Source organism: Rattus norvegicus, chromosome 14 (genome assembly GCF_021556685.1).
Source record: "Rattus norvegicus strain SHRSP/BbbUtx chromosome 14, alternate assembly SHRSP_T2T, whole genome shotgun sequence".
Taxonomy (NCBI): Eukaryota; Metazoa; Chordata; class Mammalia; order Rodentia; family Muridae; genus Rattus; species Rattus norvegicus.
This window is the reverse complement of record NC_141547.1, coordinates 15,150,687-15,168,823: the sequence shown is the minus strand read 5'-3', so window position 1 is coordinate 15,168,823 and position 18,137 is coordinate 15,150,687. Positions and strand designations below refer to the sequence as shown.

Genomic DNA, 18,137 nt, shown 5'->3' with positions numbered 1-18,137 from the left:
AGCTGTCCTCCTCCTAACCATCTATGTCCCGGGAGTGGGACTCGGGTCACCAGGTAGGTTCTTCTCCATCCTGCTGGCTGTCAGAGCGTGCTCTCTACATTCATAAAATCTCAGCGTTAGGGTGTTGAATGGGGAGATTCCTTCAAGTCTACTTTGCACCTCCACGGAAGCCAAATGTCTGTCGGATCAGAGCTCCTAGGGGTGGTGTGAGAATTTCCAAGTGAGGAGTTGCATGAATGTTGTAAAAGGTTGCAGCCTGTTTGCTCTCACTGGCCAAGGCTCTTCTGTCCTCTCCGTATAAATTAGGCCCCCTTTAGTTGCAGCTACTTTGCGAGACCTCTGAAAGACGCTCTAAAATGAAGATACTGGATTAAGGCAGAAATGAAAATACAGGGTTAATGCTCCCGTCCCATGCGTGGACAATATTCCAGACAGTCTGCATATATTAGAACTCCTGGAACAACTATGACAGGTGTAATAATAATGCTAATTTACCGTGCCCTGGGCTCTGTTCTGATTATTTTACCTGTTATGGAAGCGTCTTAACGCCCACTTTATAGATGACAAAGCAGAGGTATATCGAGGGCCACGTCACCCATGGTCAGGACTCCTTCTCCAGGGCCGAGTTTTCAGCCTTTGTGCACAGTCCCTTCCTACAGCCCAAGAGCCGCAGGCCCAGTGCTACTATCAGTGTCATAAGGGACATAATCTCAGCCAAGCCCTAAACTTCACATTTAGAATTACACTGAACATACAGATGGAGGTGAGGCCGCATACATACTACCAAGTATAGTTATATCCGGTTTTCGTTACCGTCATGAAATAGCCAAGGCAGGCTGGCTTGGTGAGGATTAAAAAAAAGAGTTTCATTAAAGCCCACAGTTCTGGAGGCTGAATGTCCCAATGGGGCAGGCTTCTTGGCTTGGTCTCCGGCGAGAGCCCTCGAGGCAGTAAATATCCTGTCAGACTGCCTCGTGGCTGGGAGCACAGATCAAGAGCAAAACAGGAAGGTAGATAATGATTGGAGGGCCAAGTTCATCTGTATAACAGCGCACTATTCCAAGGGCAGGGCTGTGAACACACAAACACACGCACGCACGCACGCGCATGGTGCCACCACTTAAAGGTCCTGCTCTACTGAGTCCATGAGTCCTTGAGGCACCTTTAGGACCTATCCAGGCAATGTCTGAAAGAGAAACACTACACCTTAAGAATAGAAAATCCCGGGCTGGAGAGATGGCTCAGCGGTTAAGAGCACCCGACTGCTCTTCCAGAGGTCCTGAGTTCAATTCCCAGCAACCACATGGTGGCTCACAACCATCTGTAAAGAGATCTGATGCCCTCTTCTGGTGTGTCTGAAGACAGCTACAGTGTACTTATATATATTAAAGAAATAAATCTTTAAAAAAAAAAAAAAGAATAGAAAATCCCAGCTTTGCCCATCGAGCAAGCCTCAGAGCACCTCCTCAGGACCCTTGAATAAACAGAGCTCTTTTTACTTGTCTTAGGGTTTCTGTGTTCTAAGAAATAGGAGGCCAGATGGACAGGCTTAATCTCGACAGAGGCTTGATAATCCTCCCCTCTCCGCCAAGGCATACGCAGAGGCGGAGCGGCCTCTCCGTGCCTTTCATAGGTCCAGTTGGATCTCAGAGGCTTAGAAAAACCCTTGAAAACCAACTGCAAATACCACCAGGAAGGTGACAAAACCCACTCGTGGGGGAGGGGTGGCAAGATGGCTCAGAGGGTAAAGTGCTTGCTGCGCAAGCCCAGCAACTGGAGTTTGGTCCCAGGAATCCATGTAAAAGGTCAGATACAGGGGTGCACGTCTGTAACCCCATTACTCCTGTGTGACAGGAGAGTCCCCTGGGCTAGCTACCCTGGAACACACAATGGCAGAGAAGAATGACACAGCACAGAAACTGCAGCATCCAGGTAGTAGGGAAGAGGTGACTCACCAAAGCTGTCCTTTGACCACGGGTGTGCCAGGGCATGCACACACACCCTTACTCACATTTATACACCACACACAATAATACTATAAAATAAAACCTTAAGCCCACTTCAGAGCCCGAAGCAGGGCCATCGTGATAAAGGGGCAACATCGAGGGCGTTTGGAAATCCTAGACCCGAGCTCCTCCTGAGAAGTATGTTCTTTCCCATGGCAGAAGGCACTGGCGATATGGGGCTTAAAACTTTTCTCTGACTCCCTGGGAGTATGGAAGAGAGTTGTAGGGGTGGTTTTGGGGCCTGCGGGTGACAGGCTGGATCAGAATGGATGCACAAAAGGCATTCCGATATGATAGAATCCAAACAATGTGAAATAACCGAAGCCCAAGAATTACCATGGGTTCCCGTGGATTCCTCCTGAGTTGCCACCCACAGAGCTGCACAGGGGCTGTTGCTCTTGAAGACTGCACCCCTCACATCAAAGCGGAGACATAGAAACCCTGACCTGGTTTCAGGGAAACAGTGTAGCAGCTTGGATCAGTGAGTTCCATTTTCAGAATCCTAACAGTTAATGTGGCTGAGGTATGGCTCAATGGGAGAGCATTTGTCCAGTGTGCACAGAGCCCTGGCTTCCAACCTGGAGGACTGCAGTTCTGGGCCTTGTGCGTGCCAGGTGAGTGAGTGTACTACCTCGGAACTACATCCGAAGCCCTACGACCGCAAAACATTACATATACAATAAAGATACAATGTATAAAGATACATACTTAATTAGCCACAGAACCATAGGCAGTCAGGGTAGAAGACCTCTGTAGATTTGCTGTCTTTAGGACAGAGCTGGGGGGGGTGTAGACTGAGTCCTGCTCAGCTCAGCTGTTTTTTCTGGCTCCAGTCCGTGTTTGTGTATTTTCCAGTGAGATTCATTTGCGCTCCCTGCTATAAACCCCCTGTCGTGCTCAGCTGTTGGTTTTCTTGTTTTTCACAGAGACGTGTGTGCAGCCCCGGGCCATGCAGATCCTGGTACCTCGAATTCCATCAGCTCAGAGCTGCTCACCTGCAGTCCCCAGCACCGGAAAGCAACATGGTCAGGAGGGGTGAAACTTCGGCTAAAGCAGAGGTAGGCGGCTTGAAGGTTAACACCGAACAGTGTGGGGAAAAAAAAGATTGGCCCACCCTCGGGAGAGGGCATTGTGGCAGAGATGGTTAAAGGCCGGTGCTGGTGGGAGAGGGAAAGGGCTCAACAAGGAGGTCACCTAAGTTAAACTTCGGAAGGATGTTGAAGTTATACCCAGTTCTTTCTCCCAGCTCCAGGCTGTCAGAAATAAGACTCAGGCTTAAAATATAAATACCTTGGCCATATAGCTAGGCTCTACTCTGACTATGTCATAACTAAAATATCCCATTTCTTTTAACCTGCATTCTGCCATATAGCTGCTTACCTGTCCTGAGGCACCATGCATCTGTCTCCTCACATCTTCCCACCTTCTCTTTCTGACCTGAGCCATAGACCATGGGCTTTTTAATTGACAATGATGCATCTATGCAATGCATGGGATATTCTTTGTATGAAGGAATCTTGTTTGTCTTAGGCTTGGTTATTGAACCCACAGCCTTGATAGATAATAACAAGTGCTCTACCACTGAGCTATTGGGCATTACAATTTTGGATTTTACACTGGTGTAGTGGCGTATGGCTTTAATCCCAGTACTCAGAAGGCAGAGGCAGCCGATCTCTAAGAGTTGAAGGCCAGCCTGGTCTATATAGCAAGTTATAGACCAGACAAGGTTACATAGAGAGACTCTTATCTTTAAAGGGAGGGACAGGGGAGGGAGAGAGTGAATAATTGGATCTGTGTCAACCTAGATTTGCATGTTTAGATTTTCCATGGATACACAAATACACATTTTGGCTTTTTCGTTGTTTTTTGTTTGTTTGTTTTTAAAGATTTATTTATTCTATGTATATGGGTACACTGTTGCTGTCTTCAGACACACCAGAAGAGGGCACCAGATCCCATTACAGATGGTTGTGAGCCACCATGTGGTTGCTGGAAATTGAACTCAGGACCTCTGGAAAAACAGCCAGTGCTCTTAACCACTGAGCCATCTCTCCAGCCCACACATTATGTTTTATGTAATAAAGCAATACTTGTAGTTGATATTTATATTAAGATTATTACATTCCACTTTAAGAAAGATACTCAAAAGTAGTGTCAACTTGCCAGAGGGCCAGAGAAGCCAGCTGCCTGGTGAGTGGGGTAGGCTGGGTCCAGGCTGAGCTTCTCAGAACCGTCAGGCAGGCTTGCTCCTGCAACAGATGCAGGCAGAAGTCCCAAGGCCATCGCTCCCTTTGGTCACCTCGTATCTTCAAGGTGCAGAGACTCCAAAGCAAGTCCTCTGCTGGATTCTGTAGGCGAACCTTGTGGCACTGGCAGAGTCCGGGGGTCAAGAAGTTACCATTCACTGGGACAGCTGCTCTAACCCAGGAAGAAAATGATCAAGATCCTGAACCAAGACGGTGCTCACAGGACAAGGACAGGACAGATTCCAGAAGGATTAAGGAAACAGAGTTAAGAGCAGGTGTGAGTAAGGGAAAGGAGCAGGACAGTTGGCGAGCGAGTGGTTTCCAGGGACACTGCTGTGGGGCACTTAGAGGTATTGGTAGGGCTCTTGGCCAACACTGGGAGAGCAAAAGGAGCAGGGACCGCCTGCTGGCGGAGAGTAGGAATTCAGGCTGGGTGTGGTGCACATGCCTTTAAACCCAGTAGCCAGGGGGCAGAGACAGGTGGTTGTCTGTGAGTTTCATGGCCGTTGGGCTCCGTAGGAGATGGTAGAACAACCTTTGCTGCTATTCTCTGGCCTCTACATCTGCACATATGCACACACACACACACACACACACACACACACACACACACACACACACGAAGACAACACAAGCACTCAGAACATAGCGTGTAAAGCAATCCTTAAAAAAGTTGAATGGAACAAACGAACTTAAATATATCCATAAATAAACCATTCCGAAAGCTATCCGGGGGTGCTGTCATGCCTGTAATGCCAGCTCCTGGGGAAGTCTAAAATGAGAGCCTATCTTGCTCCCAGGAGTTCAAGACCAAACTGGCAGCACAGCAAGCTCCTCTCTCACACAGGCAAGCAAGCAAATCAATAGAAAGCCAATCAAGTTATTACGTCAGCATAATCAGCTCTGTTGTCTGCACGAAGGGAGGATGGACAGGACCAGGCAGACAGATAATTTCCTCCTTAAAAGTCATGACTTTGGGGTTGGTAAGCACTGACTACTCTTCCAGAGATCCCGAGTTCAATTCCCAGCAAGCACATGGTCGATCATGACTATCTGTTATCTATAAGGGCATCTGTTGCCCTCTTCTGGCTTGCAGAGCACTTAACATCAATCAATCAATCAATCAATCAATCAAATACATGGAAGCATTAAAAAAGCCATGACCGTTAAGTTGGGTGGAGTCCATTTGGTAGGGTGAATGGACTTGTCTGGCACAATGAAGCCTAAGTTTCATCCCAGCACCATATAAACTGAGCACAGTGGTGTCTTAAATCCCAGCTCTGAGGAGGCTGAGGCAGGAGGATCAGGAGCATGCACAGCCTCACAGACAATTTGAGGCAGCCTGAGACGCAAGTAGCTCCCATCTTAAAGAAAATCAGACTCTCTGTGCTTGGATTTTTATATGCACGTGTTTTGCCTCCTCAACTCTAGTCATAAGACTTTGTGATCACCTACTTCCTAATTCTTTCCTATCCTCCAAGGTCATCCAACTGTGTCACTTGCTGTGAGAGAATGCATGCCAAAGCAGCTTAAGGAAGAAAAGCTTGGTTTTGGTTTTGGCTCACAGCTTGAGGGTCCAGTCCACCATGGTGGAAAGTGGCAGTGAGGGCTGCTGTAGCTGTCTATGGCAGTGGAAATGGGAGGCAGCTGTTTACAGTGCACCTGTTCACACTGCACCTGTTCACGCTGTACCTGTGCACACTGCACCTGTTCACACTGTTACCTGTTCACACTATACCTGTTCATGCTGCACCTGTTCACACTGCACACTGCACCTGTTCACACTGTACCTGTTCACACTGCACCTGCAGTCAGGGAGCCGAGAGAGGTCAATGCCCCAACTCAGCCCCCACCTTTTGCATTTTTAAAATCTGTCTTGAATCGTACCCAGTTTGATTAGCCCATATTCAGGGTAAGCCCACCCTTCTTAGTTGGACTTCTTTGGAACCATCCTCACAGGTATACCCAGAAGTGTGTCTCCCAGTTGATTGCAAATCCATCCAGACTGACAGAGAGAGGACTGAACTTAAAAATCGGAATGGCTCTCTTCCAGCTATACTCAGACCCTAACTCTTAATTGCTTTAGCTTTTACTTTGTTTGAAATCATGGTAGACTCATAAAATAGTACTTGTAATTTCCCCCACACCTGCTACCCAGCTTTTCCTAATGTTTGCACCTTTTATAAGCAGTAGAAGTATCAAAATAAGCAACTGGCCCTAGCAGTTAGTGATAGTACCAACGTTTGAGACTTGAGGAACAGCAGACCTTATGAAGAGGAGCCATTTTCCGTTTAGGAATCCACTTACAGTTTCCACATGTCCTGGTTGTCTTGATCTGTGACACTTTCTTAATCTCTTCTTGGGTTTTGTGACTCTGGCATTGTTATAAAAAACATTTCTCTCTTTCGGGGGAACACGCCACTGTGCTCTGAGCTTGTGTGGAGGACAGAGGACAACTTGTGGGGGTTGGCTCTCTCCTTTCACCACAGGGTCCTGAGATCAAACCCAGGTTGCCAGGGTTGGCTGCATGCTCCTGTAACCACTGTGCCATTTTGCCAGTGCAGGAGGATTGCCTGTGCACCGCGATCCGTGGTGCGAGGCTGTAGTTTTTTAGCCATTACTGAGGATTAAAGCTTAGATATCCTGCATGCTTGTCAAATGCTCTCCCCCAAAAGCTATATCCTACAGCGGTGACATTGATATTTTTCAGGCCAGTGGCCAGTTACTTTGAAGAATGCCTTTGATTTAGGGTTATCTGTTGTTTTCTCATGGTGATGTTGAGGCTGAGGCGTTTTTGACAATACCTCTCAAGTGATAGGTGTCTTTCCTGGGAGCTGCAGGGCAGCTGCAGCTGTGGCACCAGGGCCCACGTGAGGGTGACATCTCATCACAGCTGATGACAACTTTGGTGACTTGGTGATTGATAGTGAGGCTCCCACGTCTCTCCGCTGGGAGGGAGAGTAACATTGAGGCTATGTGTACTACCCTGCTTGTCTTTAGACCTTTTCTTCACTGACTTCTAAGTCTGTTGATATCGTCTCAGATAACTGGAATGTTCCAGAAGCTACTCCATATTTCTTTCATTCCTTCTACATTTACTCATTGGAATTCTTCTGTAAGGAAGCACTGTTATTTTTTCTCTCCCATCTATTTACCCAGTGATTGATTTATGTCAGCGAGGACTTCATATTTGTCTCGTCTCATGAGTAATGATCCCACCCTTCTGTTATGTCTGTTGTTGCTTAGATTGTCTCAGTCTTGGCCATTAGGCTCTGGTCGAAATCCTATTCTGAAACATAACACAGGGGTGAGGTGCCAGTATCTCATTCTTACTGGAACATAACACAGGGGTGAGGTGCCAGTATCTCATTCTTACCGGAACAGAAAGCAAATAACATCGTACTTCTCTGTGGAGTCGAGCAAGCGTCGAGGCAGGAGGTTGGTGTTGGGTACGTCCCGGAGGCCCGTACTGGAATTTTGAAGATTGGAAACGTCTAGGGTCACCTCATGGACCAAATACAAGAGGTCAGAATTCCTCCTAGCTGCTTCTTCACTTAGCAGTCCAGCCTCCCTGCCCCAGTGTGCAGCAGCAGTCACAGCCCTTTGGCAGCTGAGGCAGAATTTCGAGTTCAAGACTACCCCAGGTCACATCATGGGACCCTGTTGGAGGGACAGACAGAAGGAGAGTACTCTGCCTTGGTTGGTTTCAAGTAGGGTCTTGCTTCGTAACCTACGACTTTTGAGCCCCCTGTCTCTGCTGTGATTTCGAGTGTGAACCACCACACCAAGTGGGAGGAAGAGAGAATCCTCATGATCTGACCTGTCTTGGCTGAAACGTCTCCCTAAATAAAAATCTGTGGAGTTTTGGATCGTTGTAGTTGGTAATGAGTCGGTAATGGAGACCAGTTATGCTAGCTTATAACCGAGGATTTTCCACTCCGGTGCCTCCTTCCCGGTCCTTCTCTCAGTCGCCACCACCCTTAGAATAACTTGTCTGTGTTCAGCCAACCTCTGCTCCATGGGGTTAAATCAGGGTGAAAGGAGTCAGCTCCTCTCTTGGACTCCAGTGCCCCGCTTCTGGCAATTCCTCTCAGTAGGGGATTCTGTCCCCAGCTTCCTCCTGCTCTCTCTCCATATAATGTCTCAGAGAGGCCCGGGTGAGACTGCATAGGAGCTGAAGCTATGAGCACTCGGGGTTCAGGAACGGTGGGAGGAGGCTTCCTGCTTTTACTTTTGATGCATCCTCCAGGACAGGTTTCCCTGGCTTCCCTCCTCTTTCTGCCTAGCATTTCAAAGCGTTGTGCTGGCTTTTCTCAGGAAATGTACTGAGGGCCACCCTTTCTTCTTGGCCCATTTACATAGGTGACTGAGGGGTAGAGTCCCTCCCACTTGCTCTGAGATCAGGCGGCTCCTGTCCTTTAACTGTAAGCTCACCTGGCCGGGAAGGGAAATCGGTGGGGAGCCCCGCCTCTGTGGGTGGAGCCTAAGCCGAGGGTGACTTTGCTATCTCCCCTGCTCCTGAGTGCTGTACCAGAAAGGGGTTGCTCTATGGGATGTTTCTTTTGTTCAGGGTAAGTGCAAACTGTTGGAATGAGATTCAGAGCCTTTTATTGTAGGGCTCTAACACAAGAACCTTTCTCAGATATCTTTTTCATAGTGTGTTCTATCTGGGTTTTTCTTTTCTTTTTTTTTTTTTTTAACTTTTGTTTTTGTTGTTCTTTGGTTGGTTGGCTGTTTGTAGGGGGTTGTTTGCTTTTGTTGTTTTGTTTTGTTTTGTTTGTTTGTCCTTGTGTTGTTTTCCTGAGACAAGTTCTCATTGTAGCGCAGGTTGACCTGGAACTCACTGGCCTCGGACTCACCGTAATCCTCCTACTTTCTAGCTTCCCAAGAATATGTATTTTTAAAGGAAAACAAGTGACTGCACTTTAAGTTTCAGCCTAGTTAAAATGTCCTACACTGTCCAGTGTGCTGTTAATGCTTCTGTCTCAGAATTTACAGCTGTCTACACGCAGGGCTACCCAGTTTCTCGTGGCTTATCTGCCTAGTCTGTTTATCTCATTCGGATCAGCCAGAGCTCCCCGCTCCTCCTTCAGGTTTCCACTGCAGCTCCCTGTGAACTTTCAGAACTGTGCTCCCAGGAGGAAGGACTGGGCCAGACCAGTTCCAAGTCCTCCCAATGCTCCATTGACAACGTAAAGTGAGGGGAGCTTTTAAACCTCATTTTTCGTCTGCTCATCCTTTCCCTGGTGTTCTTTTTATGCAGATGAGTTTCTGGCCTGCATAGCTTTTATCTTTTCTGATCACGATTTCTGCTTATTGGAAAGTGAGGTTTTGTTTTTTTTTTTAAACTTCTCCTAAGAGGGGCCTTGCTGTGTAAGTGCACAGTGACCCCTCACATCCTTCTCCCCAAGGCTGGCATTGTGTGTGCTGCCACACCTGCCTTCTTCTTCCGGGAGTCACATGTAACCCAGGCTGGCCTTGCTCTCTGTGTAGCCAGAGAATAACCATAACTCCTGCTTCTCCTGCCTCCGTCTCCCAAGGGCTAGGATTACAGTGGTGTGCCCCACGCCTGGCTGCTCAACTCCTGTGAAGACGCTCCACATGGTATAGAATTCTAGGCTGGCTACGGTTTTCTCTGAAATCTGTTTTTTTTGTTTGTTTGTTTGTTTGTTTGTTTGTTTTTTGTTGTTTTTTTTACAGTTTTTTGTTTTGTATTATGTTTTTATAGAACATACAGGATAATGGTATTAATTATTAGGACTTTGTCTGTCTTGTTTCCTTTCTTTCATCAGGGTTTCTCTGTGTAGCCCTGGCTGTCCAGGAGCTCATTTTATAGACCAGGCTGGCCTCAAAGTCACAGAGACCGGCCTGCCACTGCCTCCTGAGTTCCGGCATTAACGATTTGCCCACCACCTCCTAGGTTTTGGGACATGCCACACATCTGTCACCATGCTTTGCTGACAGCCCTCCCTCCCACTGCCTCCTCTCTCAACAGTTTGTATCTCGCTGCTCCCTCCTGACCTACATGGCTTCTGAGGGGATGGTGTGTGTCAGTCGGTCTTACCTTCGCTCTCCCATGGGTGAAGTCTTTCCTCTAGGCCCTCTCTCAGATGTGCTAATTAAAAAAAAAAAAAAAAAAACCAGATTACTCCTTTACAGTTTCTTTTTCTGCTTGTGTACATTTCAAAGTACATATAATAGACTTTAATCATATTATCTTCCATTATCCTGTATCCTTCCCTTACAGCCCCATCTACACCCACTTTCAACCTGTGTGTGTGTTTGTGTGTGTGAGTGTGTGTATGTGTGTATCTATGTGTGTGTGTGTGTATATGTGTGAGTGTGTGTGAATGTGTGTGTGAGAGTGTGTATGTGTGTATCTATGTATTAGTGTGTGAGTGTGTTTATGTGTGTGTATGTGTGTGTGTGAGTGTGTGTATATATGTGTGTGTGTGTGTGAATGTGTGTGTGTGAGAGTGTGTGTATGTGAGTATGTGTGTGTGTATGCATTTGTGGCCCACTGCATTTAACTAGGCTTGCCCACAATGAGCATGAATTTGGGATTGCCTTGGTTGACCTTTCTCCTTCTTTAATCAGTTTTCTGTAGTGCAGAGACATCTGCTTCCTTGTGGCCATTTGACCTGGTTCCATGTGTGTTCACTGAGCTCCTGGACTTGTGGTTTGTGCCCCTGTGTGTGTCTGTGGGGATTTCTCCCAGTCATAACTTCAAAGATTCCTGGAGTCAGTTCCCTTTTCTTTTTGTACTCTTAAGCTTCCTGCAGTGTGGACACTACACCTTCTGTGAACCTCTCAGGCCTTGGATGTTCTATTCTGCTTTTGGTTTTGGTGCCCTGCTCCCCGCACTCCCACCCTTTCCTCATTCCTAAATGTTAAGATGTCCTGCAGTTTGGAGGCACTCTCTTCAGCCAGGTCCAGCCTCTGTGGAAGCCACCCCTCCCCCCTTTAAATACAAGGTAAGAAGAGAAGAAGGGAGGGAGCCTCTGAGTATCTTCTCAATTATAAGGAAAAGATCCAGCCCTCCCATTTAAGCTTTGAAGTCTTCTTTGTCCATGAAAGGAAGTGTTGGCTGGGCCGGACCTCTGTTCATGACTGCTCTCTGGCACATAGAGAGCGAGGCCACTTCCTTTCCCTTCACAGACTTTTCAGTCCTGCTTCTACCCTTCTACAGTCGGGATTGTAAAATTCTGTCAGTTACACTTGGTGTGGTGCCTGCCTCCGGGGTGCTGCCGCGCCAAAGAACAGGTGAATGGAGCTGTCCTAGGGCACCGACTTGCATATTGATTTTCGTCATGATTGTTATGTTACCGTGCCACATAAATGGTAAGAGAAACTCTGAAGTGTGCACATTCAGAAATGTCCTTGATGCCAGAGACCACAGGGCTGGTTTTTCAGGTCTTATCTGGCATACTGTCCTCTGAAAGTGACCGAGAGATCACTCTTATACTCCTGATGGCAGGTCCTGTGTGTTAGCCAGCTGTGGTGGTGAAACTCCCTCCCTGGTGTAAAACTGAGTGTGAAACATTGGTAGGTAGAGAAGGAGCGGGAGCTGGTGTTCTGGAAGTTTCCTATATTTTGGCTGCCCTGCCCTCAGACCTAGACTGTTCTTTTTATTGGGGTTCCAGTTATGTTAAAATTCATTTTAATGAACAGGTGTTTTTTTTTTTTAAGTATGATTTTTTTAAAGAATAGATTTCTCTTAACCATTTTTAAAGTGGCATTTACCTTCTTTATTATCTCTTCAGTTTCTTATTTGTATTCTCTGCTTACAATGGGGAGAGAAATAATATAATGAAGAGAAAACCTCAGTGCCATACACAGTGCATCAGATTTACTCCAAAAGGAATCCCGCTTCTTTGGTGTTAAGAATTTGGTATCACTTTTATTTAATGGAGCAATGTGTACTCTCTCTCTCTCTCTCTCTCTCTCTCTCTCTCTCTCTCACACACACACACACACACACACACACACACACACACACACACACACAAATGCAATGGAACATATAAAAAGCAGTGTATAACATTAGTTAGCTTGAATTTGAAATAGTTTGGCTGCTGTTTGTGCCCTCCCAAGCTTCCGAACTGACAAGTCTCTGGGTTTCCATCCATGCCTACAGAGGGGGTGCCCTGGCCCAGCCTGGCCTGGCCACAGTGGAGCACCTGCAGGGTGGAGGGTAATAACCCAGTCTTCCTGTGTCCCTGCTGCTCCTGCTTTGACACTTCCCAGGTGTCCTCTGGGAAGGACTCTGGAGAAGCCAGAGGGAACCAAGACTCTTTCTCATTCTTTCCCACTCTCCGAGCCTCCCTGAATCCATAAGAATTTGCTTGTGATGTCTATGTATGACTGCCTGACGGATTGCAGTCTCGTGTGAAGTGTTTTTTTTTTTTTTTTTTTTTTTTTTTCTTTTTCCTGTCAAAGCTCTTGTATAGTGGGGAAGAAAATCCTGAAGTCAATACCTCCTATGCCTGAAAAAGTCCCTAAAAAACAGTCCTCTTTTCTTTCCTCTGCAGAGAAAACAGGGCCTTAGTCAGGGTTCCCAGTGAGTTGGAGAGGTGGTAAAGCTTACACCGCTTCACTTGCTCTACCCCATTGCAGTTGTCTTTGAAGGACAAGGAATGGCATAGGTGAATGAATGCTACTGCAGATTATAGATGTTTCAGTTGCTCAGGTGTGTGTGTGTGTGTGTGTGTGTGTGTGTGTGTGTGTGTGTGTGTATTGGGAAAAGCAGGATTGACATTGAGAGAAAGAGTATTTTGGCACCACTTACTATTGACTAAGTTTAAAAAAAAAAAACCCATTGCTAATCCCTCTGTTTAATTATACTGTTTTCATGTGTTAGTCTATCGGCATGCCTCAGAGTAGAGGGTGAGGAGAAATAAACTTCACGTAGGGAGAAGATGTGTAGTCAACTGTGGGTCAGTGTGGTGAAACCCAGTGCAAGGAAAGGGGATTACCTTTTCTCCTAATTTGTGGGTTTAGCCATCTATCTGTCCATCTGTTAGCTGGCTTCACTCTCATGATTCATTCAGTCAGCAAAGCCAAAAAGTCCCCCGTATACTTTGTGAGTATGTGACATTTAAAAAGAATGTTCCCTTCCAGAAAGGACTGTATGGACCTCTGGGGTCGGAGCACCCGATAACTACCTTTCTTACCACCATTTTATCCCTTCTGTTGTTTTGGTATTTGGGGGAGAATCCAGAACATTGTGTATATTAGACAAGCTCTCCACCAGTGGGCCACACCCTCACATCTTTCTGTAGGTTTGTATTTATATAATGGAATCCTGCCAGAGGATATACAAGAAATTAGCAATGTGGTGGAGGGAGAAATAGGGTCTATAGGGCAAATTATACATTGGGGTTTTTTTTTTCTTGTGGATTTATTGTCTATTCAAAAGATTACTTAAATGGATATGGGGAAGGGCTAACTACCTGTTCAGTTTGGTCATGAGTTCATACGTGAGTAAGGTAGTCTTTGTATTAATGTGACTGCATTTCTACATGCCACTTTAAGACAACAGCAAGTAGATGAGGAAGGTTATACGCAGCACACAAACAGAATCTGAGAGTCAGTGTCCCATCCCCAGCTGAGCAGACGGTGTTGGCAAGGGGGTTCTGAAGACCCTCAACCGGAATTCTGCACCATTCATTCTGACAGACCACTTAACACATCACTGTGATGAATTTCCTTCTCTGTAGGGAGCTCGTGGGTGTCATGGTGGGCTTCGTCTTCTGTGGTCATGTGTACACTAAACGGTAGACAGACAGGTAGGCCACTCAGTCAGAGGACTGAGAGATTTGGTCACTTTGATTGTGTAGTGTCAGCAGTCTTCCTTGTCTATTTTGTGTTGTCTTAAAATGGATCTGGCTATGTTGCCTAGCTGGCCCCAAACTCTGGTTCGAATGAATTCCCCTGCCTCAGTTCCAAGGTGTGTGCCACTCTATCCCGCTGTTCCCTCTTCCGTTTTAAAATCGTTTGTGTCTTACACTTGTGACTTGTGTCTGGGTGACAGCCGACATGGTTTGGAAAGCTAGTGCACCTGGGAGGCCACAAGGTCCAGTCACAACAGAAGCCCTCCTGTGCTTAATTCCAAAGTTAAAGCTGTCACTGTCTCAGGGTTTCACTGCTGTGAAGAGACACGTGACCAAGGTAACTTTTACAGAAGGAAACATTTGATTGGGGCTGGCTTACAGTTTCAGAGGTTCAGTCTATTATCATCATGGCGGGCAATGTGGCAGACACAGTGCTGGAAGAGCTGAGAGTTCTACATCTCGATCCAAAGGCGGCAGCAGGAGATGGTCTTCGATGGGCAGCCAGGAGGAAGGTCTCTAATGCACTGGGTATAGCTTGAGCACTAGCCGTCCTCAAAGCCCTGCTCCACAATGACACACTTCCTCCAACAAGGCCACACCTCCTAATAGTGCCGCTTCCCAAGGGCCAGGCATCTTCAAACCACCATAATCACCCTTTTCCAATGGATAACAGTCCTCCAGGGTCATCTGAAGTTCCACTCTACCCCTGAGTCTTGCCTTTCAGACCCCATTCAAGTAAACATCTGATGCTTGTGCTGGGAACGCAGTCAAAGCATCACGTGTGGTCTGAGTCCTACACCATCTGCTCTTCTCTCTGTGGCTGTGCCCACACTCTTGTTTTGAACACTCCAAAGTTATTCTCACCTCAAGCGCATGGCATTCTTTGTTCCTTCTTTACTAAACAACATATGCACACACATACACACAAGAACACACACACACACACACACATCACCTAAGTCGTCACTGAGAATGAAAATTCTTTTGTCTCAGTAACTTTAAAGATCTTTGGTTCCTTCAAGCCCGTTTCCACTGTTTCAGCCCCAAGCCCTCAACATCTGGTGTCCTGGCTGGCAAAATATCCAGTTTATTCCCTGTGCTATTGGCGATGCCTTCCTGAAACTTGGATTGGAGCCCGTCTTTCCTTGCCTGAGGCACTCGAGCCACAGCCATCTTTTTATTGTGGCTTAGTGTCACGATGAGTTTCCCGTCTCCCTACTCGTCATCCCACCAGCTACTTGTGCTGCTCGTGCCACGTCTGAGGCACGTTTTGCGTTCTCCGACATTGGCTATGCCATTCCTTCTGTCCGAGTATCCTTCACTTCCGTGTCTCACAGCCTTTGATCTTCGTGAACTCTTACAGAGCTAGACTGGGCGGTCATTTACGACTCTAACGGGTTCTGGAGAAAGTGAGTCTATAAAGAACAGGCTTCTGACAGACACGCCGATACCCCAGTGCTGGGCATCCAGGGCAGGAGGCTTGGTACATCTGGCCACATAGCAAAACTCTATAATAAGTAAACGCATAGGTTTATTTTAGTTCACAGTTGAGAAAATTCTGGTCTGTGGCCTTGCAGCTCTTGAGGCCTGTGGCAGGGCAGTAAGTGACATTGGTCGTCTGTGCACAGCTACTCACCTCATGTCCAGGGAGAGTGAAGAAGAGTAATGTCATAGGTACATTCGTGTTCCTCTGATACTCCCAACAAAAGCAACTTCATGGAGAAGTTGAGTCTGGCTTACCATTGCAGAGTTCCCCGTCATGGTGGGGAAGGCATGCACCGAGACCAGCTCTTCTCCTTGGTAGTAAGGACATGAAGGAGCTGCCTGTTGCCTGGCACTTGACAAGGAGCAGGTTTCTCGGGCCAGAAGTAAGACTGGGTTATATTACCTTAAGGCCCACCCCTTACAACCCACTTCCTCCGTCTAGACCTAAAAGTCTCACAGCCTCTCAAAAGTGTGAGCCCCAGGAGGTCATTTGACACTCAAACCATAACCCCAGCCCATCAGTATCATGCTGTATATATAACCTATCATAACCAGAAGGAAAGCCAAGGTGAAAATCTTTACTTAGATGTATGTAAAACCCAAAGCTCAAACCCAGTCGCATCCAGTTTAGGAACTAGATTAGAAACCAAGTTTCCTTTATCTGGGCTAACAAGACGAAGGATGAAAAAAACAAGAGACCAAGAACAGAGCAATTATATTCCAGCTCACTGAGTACCTCCCTGACCCTTCCGAGGTCCTGTCCCCCTTGAACCTTTAGACTCCGCCCTTCCCCAACATCGAGACAGCTCTTGTGGAGGGGCTCTTTGGAGAGCTGTAGGCTGGCAGTACAGCACCTCATACTTGGCACCCTTGTTTCTAGTCCTTGGACGTCAAGTTCCCCAGAAGCCAGGCTGCGGCCTCAAGCCAGCTGCTCGAGGGTAGCTTGGTTTTCTGCTACACCATCTGAAATTCCTAGTTCGTCACTAAGGTCTTTATTACTCTATAGATTGCAGGCCAGCAATTCTACCGTGTGGCCTCCGTTTACCCTTCCCTTTTCAGGCCACAGTCAGTGCAGCTCCCTGGTTCACCACCTCAGCAGGACCCTGTGTGCCTTGACCACAGTTAATTCTGAGACCGATCTCTGTGTAATTACTTTTCATGTTAAAAAGTTGCTATATGTGTTTGTGTGGGTGTGTGCACACCCCACGGGAGGGGGCACCTATGGACTCAGTCAAAGGTTGGTTCTCTCTCTTTTCAACCCTCATGTGGGTTCCAGGGATCAAACTCAGATGGTCAGCTTTGCGTGGGAGTATCTTTGCCAGCTGAGCCGTCCGGCTGGCCCTGCCCCGTCTTTATAATTACTGTAATCCTTCAGAAATACTTCTTAGAGCTGGAGGAGTGGTTGCCATCAATACTTCCTCCTGTCCGCTCCCACTTCCTCTGTCATCCCCCCTCAGCTTCTTCCCCGCCCCCCTTGGCCCTTCCTTTTAGGTAGTTCTGTCTACCAGGCTCGTTCCCTGGCTCGGTTCCATCATCAACAGCAAGTGAGAGGGCTTGGGATACATTACATCTATCCACTTCTTCTTATCAAGGGACTTCCTGACTCCCGAAGTGTTTCTAAACTACAGAAGTATTTCCCCGAAATCTCACAGTTGTCAGCACGAGATGCCTGGATGGTCATCTCACTCTGATGCCAAAATCACTGCACAGCGGCTGACTCGTGACTCTGGCTTTCCGTAGTCGCCGACTCCTTATAGAGCCCATTCATGTTCAGTCTGAAGGACACCCACGTTTTCTCCCTGGCTCCATCGGGTCTTTGTGTTTTAAGGGCAGGATGCTTAAAGGTTGAAGTCACCAGCTTGCAAAACGAGAGAGTCCGCTGGAGAACACTTTGTTCTCTAGACTGTGGCGTAGAACATTCACTGTCAGTGCAGGGCAGCCTCTGACTTCCATGCCATTCTTCCGAGACAGTGAAACAGCAGCACCGTCCATCCAGGCACCAACAGAGGAATAGAAAAGCCCCAGGAAGCTACACAAAGTCCCTTGGGAAATAGGACGGAATTTTAGCATTCCCGTCTTTCTATAAAGCTAGAGGTTCAGGAAGACGCAGGCATCCATGTCCTTATATTCAGAAGGCGTGAAATGCCAGCGTACAGGAAGCCTAAATAAAGCTGTCCTGACTTTGCGACATTCCTGTGTGATGCCGAAATAGAAAGGAAATCGGAAGGGACACCGTGCTCGGAGAAGTGAGCGACACTTGCATTTTGATCTCCTGGGACCCAGGCCACCTCACTTGGTGAGGGGACTCAGCTGAGAAGCTGCTGGTGCTGAAGGGCCCCTCTCCTGTGTCTCCACAGGTGCAGTGAACCTGCCGCTCGCCCACACTCGTGGCATACCACCAAATTTGGAGAGACCCAGGCTGACGTCAGCATGATGCGGATATCTCAGGGCACAGTGGGCCCTCCTTGGCACCAGAGCTGCCATTCCAGGTGAGTGACCGTGGCTGGCACCCAAGGGTTCCTCCCTCGCCTTCAAAGGTCATGCTTGTCCCCCAGGTGTCTTTTTCT

At 47.4% G+C, this 18,137-nt stretch overlaps 1 protein-coding gene across 8 annotated transcripts in view; it reads left to right on the top strand.

Moving 5' to 3' along the window:
• Positions 1-18,137, top strand: part of Shroom3 (shroom family member 3) — a 296,424-nt gene that overhangs the window by 247,829 nt on the left and 30,458 nt on the right. For all 8 annotated transcript variants that reach the window (NM_001100889.1, XM_087582879.1, XM_087582884.1 and 5 more), the window contains 2 exon segments: positions 2,933-3,064; positions 17,928-18,059. In NM_001100889.1, coding sequence (NP_001094359.1) covers positions 2,933-3,064; positions 17,928-18,059 — 264 coding nt within the window.